The sequence below is a fragment of the Lonchura striata genome, chromosome Z, assembly GCF_046129695.1.
Source record: "Lonchura striata isolate bLonStr1 chromosome Z, bLonStr1.mat, whole genome shotgun sequence".
In the NCBI taxonomy this organism is placed as follows: Eukaryota; Metazoa; Chordata; class Aves; order Passeriformes; family Estrildidae; genus Lonchura; species Lonchura striata.
The window spans coordinates 16,502,688-16,515,099 of record NC_134642.1 but is presented as its reverse complement, the minus strand read 5'-3'; the positions used below and the strand labels follow the sequence as shown (position 1 = coordinate 16,515,099).

At 41.8% G+C, this 12,412-nt stretch overlaps 1 protein-coding gene across 1 annotated transcript; it reads right to left on the bottom strand.

The window, feature by feature from the left end:
* Positions 1–3,904: 3,904 nt before the first annotated feature.
* KCNV2 (potassium voltage-gated channel modifier subfamily V member 2) lies at positions 3,905–8,970 on the bottom strand. The gene is made up of 2 exons (XM_021531622.3): positions 7,531–8,970; positions 3,905–4,180 (listed from the first exon to the last, which is right to left on the bottom strand). Exons 1-2 carry the CDS (start codon positions 8,968–8,970, stop codon positions 3,905–3,907), a joined length of 1,716 nt encoding a protein of 571 aa, XP_021387297.2.
* Between the last annotated feature and the right edge of the window lie 3,442 nt (positions 8,971–12,412).

Genomic DNA, 12,412 nt, shown 5'->3' with positions numbered 1-12,412 from the left:
GATGTGTAATTTCAAAACCTTTTGATTGCCAAAGCCCTATGGAATGCAAGTAACCATGACAATCATGACTCTCCTGTGTTGTTTTTGGATGTCATCATGTCTACCAGTTGACAATTTTGTTTGGGTAATTTAGGGACAGTGATGCCACTGAAAGTCTTTGTGGATGTGCACAGTAAATTAACTGAGTCTTCTTTCAAAGCCAGCTGATACAGGTTTGCACAGCCTTCTGCAGATTCTCGGAAGTCTGTTCTGTGGGAATATGAACTTGTTTCTTCCTCTGAGCTGGCTGGAATTCCCTTTGGAGAGGGAGAGAATTTGTGGAATGATCTTGCTAGTTCCAGTCTGCATGGGTAGTGTAATAAGTGGTGGCGCTGATAGGGCCCTGAGCAATCCAGGCACTGTCTGATTCCTATAATGGTACCTCAGATTTAGGCATAATTTTTCCTATTGAAATGCACAGATTTATGCTTGTCACTCTTAAAATAAGAATAGTTATGCCAAAGACAGAAAACTGCATAAGATAATCCAGAGAAGAAAATGACAAATCTTTAGGGAAAAAACCTACCAAGCACTAACTTCTAATTTTCTGCAAAGTGCTTTATTCCACTCAGCTCCAATTTACCTCTTCAGTGCAGCAGACCAGAGGTGACAGGTATTGCAAAACAAAATGCAGTAATTTGTGTAGCCTTATGCTTACTGCCAGAGGTGTGTCCTCTGGACTGCACACTTCTAATATGTACTTTGTGCCAGCTCTACTATTGGTGGGAGCCCTTGGCGCTGAACCTGATCATAAACCCTGTCCCCCCTCCCCCGAAGAGTCACATTTGTGTGCTGAGTCAGTGCACAGAGTAGTCAAGTGGTACCAAAGCTGCCCTCTGTGAGATGGTGGGGCTGGATGATGGATGAGGGGACAAAGAGCATTGAGAAAAAAGAGAGTGGAGCAGCTGCTAGGTAAGCTGAGCTGCCCAAAGTGTGATGGCCTTGGTGCTCAGGGCACCCAAATGGGACCTGTTGGTACTGGGCACAATGTCTTGTGCTTCTGAAGGGATAGAAATCACTGTGTCTGGCAGTGTTTTTGGCCCGTAGCCATTAGGCTGTGAGGTACTCTAAGTAAATTTGATTTCAGGTGTCTGTAGTGTGTGGAGACTCTGGATTCCTTCAAAATTTTAGCCCTCAACTAAAAATTGCTGGGGCCAGAGGAGGCTGGGGGTTTGGGAAGACTTTGCTGCTTGGTCAGGGTACTGTCATTGCTCTTTATTGAAGCAGGACCTGTGACACACTCCTTTCCACCCAGCTAAGTGCTGGAAACACTAAGCTGTATGATCTTCCTTTTACTGTCAGCATGTGGGCTATTATTTACATGTTGCAAAATGGAACAGATTCAACTAGAGGGGTGCAAGAGACTTTCTTCAAGCTGTATTTGAAGAGATAGAGCAGGACTGATTTGTGCATTGAAATCCTATTGAACAGATAAAGCATTTGCCAAGGACTTTAAATTCTGACTCTGATTAAGAGGCAAGACTCCTTTCTCTTCTGCTTGAGTTTGGTGTGGAAAATCTATTTCATTACATGTCTTAAAAAATGTCTAGTTGAATAGGTCCTGGCGGTGAGGCAAATGGGATGGAAAATGAAACTAGTGATCTTTGTCAGGTCTGAGGCTGTGACAAAGCTCAGTCGCAGCAGAGTTAGTCCTCAGGCTCTGGATTTTTGTAGGTGGCAAGAAGCTTCTGGGCCTGCCATGCAAGGCTGAGCATCTGCATCCCATCTGCCTGGTCATGCAAGTATGAATTCTTGCAGCAAAGGAGTTGATTTACAGTGTCCTATATTTTGGAAAATTCAGTAATCACCAGATTTTACATTCTTTTAATGGGTCTAAATAAATTTGCATATTGAAAATAAAGCATAGTTGTGGTTTTGCATGCTTGTAACTTTATCACCTCACTGAACTGCAGTAAGAGGTTTCTTGTGGTCCCTGGAAGATTCTTGTCCTGTTGCTGCTGTGCAGAAGGGCTATGCAAATTCTCTAGGGCCAAAGCAAAGCTGCTATTCTTCTCAGTGAGTGCCAGGATTGTGCCTGCTTCATTGTGTGCAGTCCAGAACAGCAAACATCTATCACATTGAACTCCCAGGGTTCAGCTGTGCCTTAAAGACATGGTTTAGCTTTTAACAGAGCTGATCAGCACACAGTGTTCTGACTGTCATTCCTAAAGAACAAAATGACAGATGGGCTTATGATAGCTTCATCTGGAGGTAGAGAATGAGAAGAGCAAGTTGGTTACTAATTACCTTCCCACCACTGAAAGGAGAAATGTCACCATGCTTGACACTACTCACATGGATGTGTCAAAATTAATGAACATTTTCACCCTCAGCTGTCCCTGAGTGAGCTTCACACCACAGTGTCCCATGTGGCCCTGAGATCTTAATGCAGCCATTTGTATTCATCAGGGCAGCACAGACAAAACATGAGAGTTCAAGAGTTTTGAAATTCATCTCTGTCATTAAGATGCTTTGCAGCAGGAGTGCTGCTGACTAACAGCCATGGTTCATATCAATGCACTGTTACTATTCATCCTTTTCATTACACCTTTTTTCTTTCAGGTCTTTGCACCTGATTATCAATAAAATAATTATTTCTTTCAGATCTGTTATTCAGATTACTGTTTCTAAATTGATACGACTGCTCTTACATAAAAAAAAATATTCCTGATAGTCTGTGAAGTAATACATAAAACTGCAATTCCATTTAATTATTGTTGGTTTTATTTGTTATTTAAGTTTTGGGATGAGTTTAGACACATGAGAAATCCCGTCCAGCTGTGCAAGAAGACACAGTAAATCTTAGGAAATAAGGTACTCCTGGGCATGGGCTAAGGTGTCAGGATTGTATCCCTAATGGCTGTATGTACCAGACAAGTTATCTTGATTTTAAATCATATTAAAAATTGGTTACAGTGAAGTGCTGATAAGATCCTTTGTATGAATAATCTTTAAGTGTTGCTATGAACTACATATTTCCTTTGATTATTTTTTAACTACTGCTTTAATACTTACATTCCTTGACAGATCTATTATTCTAACAATTGAATAAGTAGGTACATTAAATTCTGCAAAGTAAATTATCACTTAGTCCTATACCTAAAAAGGATTTGTTTTGGAATTTTTTTCAGATTTGATTAATGAGATTTATCAATTCAGACTCCAGAATTCTTCACTAGTTCTTGTCATGCAGAAAGATGATTATAGAGGTGGGGCAGTGGGAAATGCTAAAAGCAGTGCATTGCTTGACTAGACATGAAAATAGGAGGGCTCATTTGCAGGGCTGCATTTGAAAAATAAAATTAGAACAATGAACCATAGCTATCTGGCAATGGAAACAGAGGTTGACATTTTAGGGAGTATAGCTGCTGGTAATATTTAGGTAAGTGCTCTAGGCCATTTTCCTCTAATTGAAAGCTGATGTAAAACCAATTTAAGTGATGCAGTCAGTATATTGAGTATTCTGTTAGTTTAATTTTTGACACTGCCTTGACAGAGGTAAGGTGGCTGATCCTTAATGACAATTTGTTTTCTGTTTGTACAATTATGGTGGGTATTTATTGTCAATCTAATCAGTAGCAGAGGGTTAGATCTTCATGTGGGACTTATTCAGAGTGTTTAATCTGAAGGAGTTAATTTCAGAGAGTTGATAATCACTCAATTGCTGCTCACAGGCTATCAGAGTTCAAAAAAATCTGTTGTTTTATGCTGAGCCTTTTTAGTTTTGAAAACAACCCCCTTCAAAACAGATGTCACCATCTACTTTTGTTACTTTTGGCCCTTTTCATTTATCTTTTGGCTGATTTGTTTTTCCTCTTTCTCCTCCAGCTTCTTGGTGGCCTCCCAATATTGAGAGCACAAACTATCATTGCTGTGACAAAGGGTGGGATGCAACTTCTCCGCAGCACTCAGATATTTTCCTCACAGCTCTCCGTGTGAAGTCAACCTTTCCTCTTTCTTTCTTGAGAGCTGTGTACTCGTAGGCCTTCAGCTTGCTGTAATAGTCTGAGAATTTATTGTAGAGGATGGAGATGGGCATGCCATTCAGGATTATTCCAAAAGCAATGCAGAGAGAAGCAAACAGGCGTCCAAGGTGAGTTTCTGGACACATATCTCCATATCCCACTGTAGAGATGCTGACCTACAGGCAAACCAACATGGAGTTTATTAGCTGAGAAGAAATACACAGATATGTCCACTGATCAGGGACAATGCTACAGTTAGCTCTTTTTAAATTTGTATTGTAAGTTTAAAATAGTCTGCTGTGGTTTGTTTGTGTTTTTTGTTTTTGTTTGGGTTTTTGGAGTTTTGTTTGTTTGATTTTTGTGTGTGTGTCTACTAGCTTTCTTATGCAAAATATCCCTAATTTAATTGCTCATGAAGCAAAGAAAGACAATGGTTTGACACCATTCAGGAGGATTTTTAGATTTTTGCCCTGCAGAGAGAATTTCAAGACAATTTCTGCACTAGACTAGTCCAGAAGGTGAGTTTGCTTGGCTGTACAGAGAGGATAGATGTGGCTCCCTTACTATGCAAATCCACTGATAGCTGCAAACTTGCTCCCTCATCATGTCACATGGAACAGATGTCCTGTTTCTAAATCCACTGTGCTGATAAAACCCAGTATTTGGGACTTATTCTGTGGGTTGTATTTTGAGTTTTACCTTTGTTTTTCATAGATATTTTAGGAACTAGTGAAAAACACACAAAAACCTTCAATTAATTATGAAATAAATTTTCCTATTTGCATTATAGGAAGAAATTACGCAGAACTTTAACGTTTCTATATAAAATTCCCTTTAATGGTTACATACCCACAAAGTACTGTAGCCTGGAAGGTTTTGCTTGCAGTGTATGGTTGCAACATGTATAGTTATAGTGTTAAATAAGTACACAGGTGGGTAATTTTTGCTGAATTTCCTTTTGAAGAAGGATTTAGGGATTGCTGAAAATGTTTCAGCTTTGGTTGTTGGATTTGTTTTGGGGCTTCTTTTTAAGAGTGATGGTGTTTAGTGTATTTATTTTGCATGATTCTGAATACTTTGCCAGCTCACTGTGTACATACCTTTCCATTTTTCTTCTCAGCCAATATAATTTTCTCTTTCTAGCCTATGGATGTATGAGGGAACTCTTTTATGGGTCCAGTGCTACACCAAGTACTGAAATACTTCCATTGTAAAATTCAGATCAAAAATTAATGAATGTTTGATTATGGAGATGCTACATTTGAAAAATGTCAAACAGTCAACCTGAGATAACTCCTAATTTATTTAGTTTCACTGCACATATTTTGATGTTTAATATTTTTTATACTGAGTAAATATAACTTACATTTTTTTTCCTCACAGGTAAAATATGCATGTTGCTGTCACTTTCTAGTCTGTGCAAGGAATCTTTTTCAACCAGTGAATTTTATTTAATTTTTTTTTTTCACAGTGTCTTAACGCACTGTGTGCATCTGCTAAACAGTAACCTAAAATTCTGACAAAAATAAGCCACAAAGAGTAGGACTTTCATTGTAATGCCCTTGTGGCTTTAACACTGAAATAAGTCTTCAGAAGGTCACTGTGTAGTTTGTCATCTATTAAAATGGTAAATAGACTGGTATTTTAAATGAAGAAAACATTAGAGTACATGAGACAGCCTGGGTGAGCACATTTTTAGGATGCACCTGGTACTTCCTGTGGAATAAAAAGGATTAGTGTTTTGGTTTAATGGAAATTAAGTCACTGGATTTGAATGATAATACAGGATAAATATCTCCAAAAATAAATACTGAGATGAAGGCAAGATGTTTATCTCTACTAGCCAGGACAAAAGTATTATCCTGTGATAAGGTTCTGTACCACTGGCATAGTCTTATACATTGCCTGTAACAGTTCAGGAGGGATGCTTCTTCTCTTGCATGTATGAGTTGGTGAATGCTGTTGGCTTTTTATAAAATTGGAATGATCTAAATATTTTAATTTACAGTCCTAAAGAATTAATAACTTTAAAAAGTGTTTTATGCTTTGGAATTGCAATGTGCATGACACAGCTCCTGTTTTGAAGGCATTTGCTCAGCTAAATAGACCTAACCATATAAGTTTATTAAGAATATCTGAATGATTATGGTATCACCAGTTTGCAAAAATGAGCCACATTGATTTTGCATATAACCTGCATGTTCAGAACACAAAATATTTTACCAATGTATGAATCACTAGTGTTTTCATAGCTTTATAAATCACCTACAGATGATCTATGAAGGTCACATTACAGGACTCTTTCCTTTACTCACTGATTTTTCCATCCTCCCATGGCCCAGTTTAAAGCCTGTATTTAGCACAGTTACACACGCGTGTGCATATACAAATGTGTGCATTTATGCTTGTCTGCAAGGCTTTTTATATGCCACGTGCTGAATCACTGCAAATGTGTGGTAAACCACCACATCTCATTGTCCATGGCAGAACCAGACGTACAGACCTTGGGCTCCAGGATGGCTGGCCAGGAGAAGTGACCTTGAATGGGTTGGGATTACTGTTTGGTGGGCCTCATATGCATCTTTGGGGGGGTATTCTGTATCTTTGCTGATCAACCAGCATGAGATGTTTTAACTCCTATCCAGTCTATTTGCATGGGCTTCTTTCTTCAGGGAAATGACTGGGACAGAGCTTGACCCATAGCCATGCCCAGGGATCAGAAGTGCTCCTGGAGCCCCCCACAAAAATAGACTATTCAGGCCACCATCAGCTGCTTCAAAACAAAACAATGGGACAATAGTCTAGGGTGAGCCTTAGGGTTATGGATGGCCACGATGTGGGTCTTGTGCCTTCCCTTGGCATCAACAATGTCTAGCTACCCCTTGATTTAATACAAGGTGCTTTAAATTCACACATCTTCTGCACCACAGCAAAACACAATCTCTTGTGTAAAACAACTGGTGGTCCTAATGGATTTTTAACAGCCAGAGTTCTGGGACAGCTTTCACTTTTAAAGTGCAAGTGATCTGACTGTAGTTAATAAACTATGTCTCATCATTTTGCAATTTTATGGGTCACGAAAGACCTACACACAGAATAAGAACAAAAATCCTGTAACTACAGAGTCGAATGCATGCATTTTTTTCCCTATTGTTTTAGCAATGCTGACAATGATACTAAACTGGGAACCGCATTTTTTTCCTGTGTCTTTGCCCACCTTTTCTTTAAAGGTGGAAATACTATCTGCATATGGAGATATGGGAATTTCAAGACTGCCTGCCTGATTAAGCCTTGATTTAAGCTTACAGAGAGGTGAATGAGTGCATGTGTGCGTGTGTGTGTGTGTGCGTGTGCTTATGTCCTGTAAGCTCAGAATTCAGAGCAGATGTTCACTGATCCAAGACTGTTGTTTTCGAGACTGTCGTTTTCAAGACTGTCAGCAACTCCAGCTGGGAGGAGAGGGGAAGGGGAGGGGAAGGAAGGGAAGGTCTCTGGCTACCCAGCAAGGTAAGATGTGTTTACTTACGGCGGCCCACCACCAAGCATGGGGAATGCTGGTGAAGTTGGTACTGGAGACATCGTGCTCCACTGTGTAGACCATGGCAGAGAAGGCAAAGATGCCCATAGCAATGAAGAGCAAAAGGCAGCCCACCTGCTGGTAGCACTGGCGCAAAGTAAAGCCAAAGGCACGCAGCCCTGTGGAGTGGCGGGCCAGCTTGAGGATGCGGAAGATGCGCATGAGGCGCATGATGCGAAGCACTTGTCCTACCTTGCTCACCCGTCCCACCTTCTCGATATCGTGCTCGTGTTGGGAACCCCGACCCCGGGGCTGGTCATCGTCAGTAAAGCATTCAAGCAGCAGCTGCAGATAGAGGGGCAGGATGGCAATGAGGTCTACTGCATTGAGGGCACTGCTGGCAAAGCGGCGCAGGTCTGGGGTAGAGACCAAGCGCAGCAGGTACTCCAGTGTGAAGAATGCAATGCACAAGGTCTCAACATGCTCCAAGACAGGCCGGCTATCCCCACTCTTCCAGTCTACCTGCTGCATCTCCTCTACTGTGTTGAGTGCCAGGGCCACCACGGAGATCAGCACAAAGAAGCTGGAGGCCACTGCCATCACTTTGGCGGTGACAGAGGAGAAGGGCTTCTCCATGAGGTTCCAGAGGCGCCAGCGCTGAGGACCGTAGTAGCGCATATGGTGGAAGAGCTGCTCGTTCTCCTCAGCCTCTGCCTGGGAGCGCAGCTCCCGCTGGACCTTCAGCTGCTCACTCAGCTCATCCCGGCGCTCCTCGAAGCAGATGCGGCAGCAGCGGGGTGTGTATTTGAGACGCACACCCCAGTAGCTCAGCTCCTCCAGGAAGCTACGGGGGCACAGCTCGTCCCTCACCCGCAGCACCCCCGAGGCATAGAAATTGTACACCAGCTGGAAGACAGCTGGGTCGCGGTCAAAGAAATACTCATCTACATGGGCAGCGTAGTCATCGCACAAGCCCAGCTGGCAGCGACGGTCAGTGGAGGTAGCCAGGCGGCCCAGGCGGGTCTTGGGGTAGATGGCCACTGCCTGGTAGGTGAGGCGATAACTTTGGCCACCAACATTGATGTTCAGTATGGATGGAGCAGATGATGTGGCCGGGGATCTAGAGGAAAGAGCAGGGGAAAAAGGAATAAATGATGAGGCCTTGCTTTCTCCCTTAAATCCGTCTTCATATGGCCATTTCTCTTGTTCTTTCTCTTCATCTTCCTCATCTTCATCATCCACATAATAGTTGTAATTCCCCTCAGATCCTGGTTGCGGTAGGGGCTGGGTATTCAAGGGAGTGGTGGCAGAGGAGCCACTCTGCTTGTCTACATGAACGACTTCCTTTTCCTTCCCCTTGCTGGGCTGCAGGAGGATGTTCGGTGCTTCCATCTCTCTGCCTTTATGTTTTAAGAAAATAAACTCTTGCTGACTATTAAACTGCAACATAATATTATTCCTTACTCTTCTCCGCTCTTTGCATTCACACGAGCAAGTAGTTAACACCAGTCCTTTTCAACACTGCAAAAGCTGGCAACCTGGTTTCCTTCTCTCTTTATCTCAGAAGAATTATGCACAGCAGTGGTTCTGCATATTTCTCCCTGCCAGCCACCACTCCAGTTGTTGTGAAAGCTCTGTGTGGGATATAGACACATGAAGACTGCTGTTGGCCGTTTTAATCTTGCTGACAGCAAAGATCTGAGTGCTTAGAGGAGGGGATTTAAAGGCTATTATCCCGTTCAAACCTCGTTTCCCTTAGGCTGTGACGTGAATGATTATGGATCCATAAATCTATGAAAAATCAGTAGGGGGGAAAATCTCCTAAAGTTTTATTGCTAATAAAACCCACACATTTTCCTATTTCAAATACATGTAGATTAAAAGTAATCTGAAATAAAAATGTATGAGGGCAGAGAGAAAGACAGCAGTACAGATTTCTTTCATCCTCATAGCATGGCTTGGTTTTCTTTAATGAAAATAATGAATAATTGATATGCAGATAAAGGGCAGGAATTCACTGGTGTATCACTTAAAATGTTTTCAAAAGGTGAGCAAATAAAAGTAATTTCATTTACTCACAGTTAGAATACCTCCAATTGGTTAAGAGCTGAGGACTATTTCAGTCTGTACCTAAAGCTTTGAATGTACTCTGGGACTGCAGGTCTAATGTTCTGCTGGGCTCAGTGGAAGAAAGGGGCATGGGTATGAAGGGGTTTCCAGCTTCAAACTCATCATGAGCTGCTGCAAAACAGCATAAAGTCACTCTTGCTTCTCTTGCAGGTGGTGTTAGTATAGAATAAAGCTGCATCAGGACAGGAGAGATGTTTTCCCTGTGTTTGGATGGAGGTTTCATCTTCAGCTCTGTCTGAGCTGGCATCAGCAATTCCTGTAACAATGAGCATCTCAAAAATCAGGTTACTCCCCCTTGTCACTGGGAGCACTTCAGCAAAGCTGGACCTCCTGTAAATAATGGGATGCACACAAGAAACTGCAGGTTCCTTATGCATGCTCTTAGCACCTGACTTAAAACTCCTAAGCAGCAGCTCATTATTCCATCTGCATCCAGCCTGGTGCAGGAAGGGACAAGGCACTGGCCTCCCATCTGCAATTCTGTAGCCTGCCTTCGAATTCCAGCTCCCTTTCACATGGTCTTCTGGGACAGTGTGTCCCAGAGCACTGCTGCAGTGTTTTCACTTTGTTGTCCTCAAGCTTCTGCTCTTCTGCACTGGTCTCAGGTTCTTGCTCCTGCAGACCCCAATACTGTTGTTTTGGTAGTGTCCTGTGTGAAGAAATTCCATTTGCTATAAGAATGTCTTCTTCTTTTTTCCTGTTTCCTTACCTCCAGTTGTAGCTTTTGTATTTATATTTTCTTGTTCTTGACAAAATGGAAGATGCCACAGATGAGCATTTTGCAATACTTTTATTCTCAGTCTGTTTTCTAGTGAGTGGATCACACTAAACTGTTCAAGGTTTCTTTGAGGCCTGAATTATTTGTAATTCATATTTAACTCTGTTTGAAAGTGAATTTGTCTCCCCTGCCTATGTTCTTTCTTGATGCAAACGAGGCAAGGCCCCTATTAATAGGGATTGTCAGCACCTCGTTAGAGATTCTAACCTGCTTTGCAGTTTGCCTTGAGCATTAAACCATGCTATGGTGAGTCCTTTGTACAGCAACCTCAACTCAAATTAATGTCAAGTTTCAAGGCTGTTTCTTTCTCCTAAGCAAACTGATTCAGATATAAGAAAAGGGGCAGTTCACAATACCATAATTTTACCAAAAAATCAAAACTCCTTGAAATTTTCTTCATTGTGATCCAGAGTAGACCATAACCATATTCCTCAAGCCAGTCTCTGCTGTAGCATTTAATTTTGCTTTTTGTCAGCTCCCTAGTCTCACTTCTGAGAAGTGTCCAGTAGGAGTTATTGCTCACTATTCAAGAGATCATTTCTTAAGCCATGATGCAGCAGCAGGACCTTCTACAAGGTGAACTTCATGACTGTCAGATACCAGCTCCTCATGCACGTGGACTCAGATCTTGGACATCATTACTAAGAAAGCAAGGAAGATCACTAGCTTTGGTCTGCTCAGACTAATCTCTTTGGCCTAAATGTTCTTGTGAACAGAGCTCTGGGGCACCTGCTGCACTCTGCTCAAACTTGTCTCTAACTGGTAAAATAGCTAAAATAAAATTATTTCATATATGTTCTTTATTTTTGGGTGGGAATTGGTTCTGAGGTGCTAGATTCTCAGTCTAGACACATAAGAAAATGAAATTACTACAAAGGACCCACTTTTCCCCCTTATCTGCCTTATTTAATGCACTGCTTTTCTTCATAAACGTCATTAGTAATAGTTGCTCATCGTCTTGTATGGGGAAGAGCAGACTATGGGCTGTTTAAGGAACTAGTTAGTAAAGTCTCTTGGGAATATTTGTTTTTAAAGTTATTTGAGTTATATGCTTGTCCCTTTTCAAGAGCTCTCCTTTAAGAGTGCAGGAGCAGCCAAACACCTGTTGAAAGTCAAGCCAGTGGGGCAGAAGGTTGGCTAGGCTGAGCAGTGAACTTGGAGAAGGAAAGCATATGAGCAGTGGAAACAAGGTGACATGAGAGAATGGCAGAGATGCTACTCATCTCTGTGGGGAAAAAAATTGTGAGACCAAAACTCAGATAGAATTCAAGCTGTGCAGGACAAACTGTGAAGGAAAGCAAAAAGGGCTTTTTTGGGTTTTATGTGTTAACAGCAAAAAAGGGATCAGAGATAACATTGATCCATTGCTTGATGAGGTTCAAATAAATTTCAGACACAGCAGAGAATGATGCCACCTTCACCATCTGTCTTCAAGACCAATGATGGTCTGGGATCCGCAGAACCCCTTGTTGGAAGACTGTCACTTGGGGAATGATAGACTCCCAGGAAGTCCTGAAATTGTATGAAACTTGCTGTTTCAGTTGGATGCACACATGTGTGTGGGACCAGATAGGATTCTTTCCATGGAAGAACTGACTGGTGCACTTGGCAGGCCCTCTTTCCATTATATTTAATTTGTCTTGTGAGCCTGGAGATGTGCCAGAGCAAGCCTGGAAATTTGTCCTAGTTTTGAAGAAGGATAAAAAGAAAACTCTGAAAGTAATAGACCTGGCATTTGCACTGCAGCCTGTGGTAAAAATCATAGGGAAGGATTTCTGGGAGTTACTGAAAAACATTGTTTGAGAGAGAATGCAGTCACCACAGTGAGCATGGGTTTACAAGGGAAAAGTCCTATTTGACCAATTTAATTTTCTTTTTTTTTGTCAAAGTATCCCTAGGTGACCAAGAGAACCCAGTAGATGTGGACTGGTTTTATTTTAGAAGAGCTTTTGGTACTGTCTGCCACAGTACCCTGCTGGATAA

Bases quoted from the DNA above. Each gene is read 5' to 3' on its own strand.
- KCNV2 (XM_021531622.3), bottom strand. From the start codon at position 8,970: ATGTTGCAGTTTAATAGTCAGCAAGAGTTTATTTTCTTAAAACATAAA. The intron at 4,181-7,530 runs GTAAGTAAACAC...GTTTGCCTGTAG, and splicing joins ATGCTTGGTGGTGGGCCGCC to GTCAGCATCTCTACAGTGGG.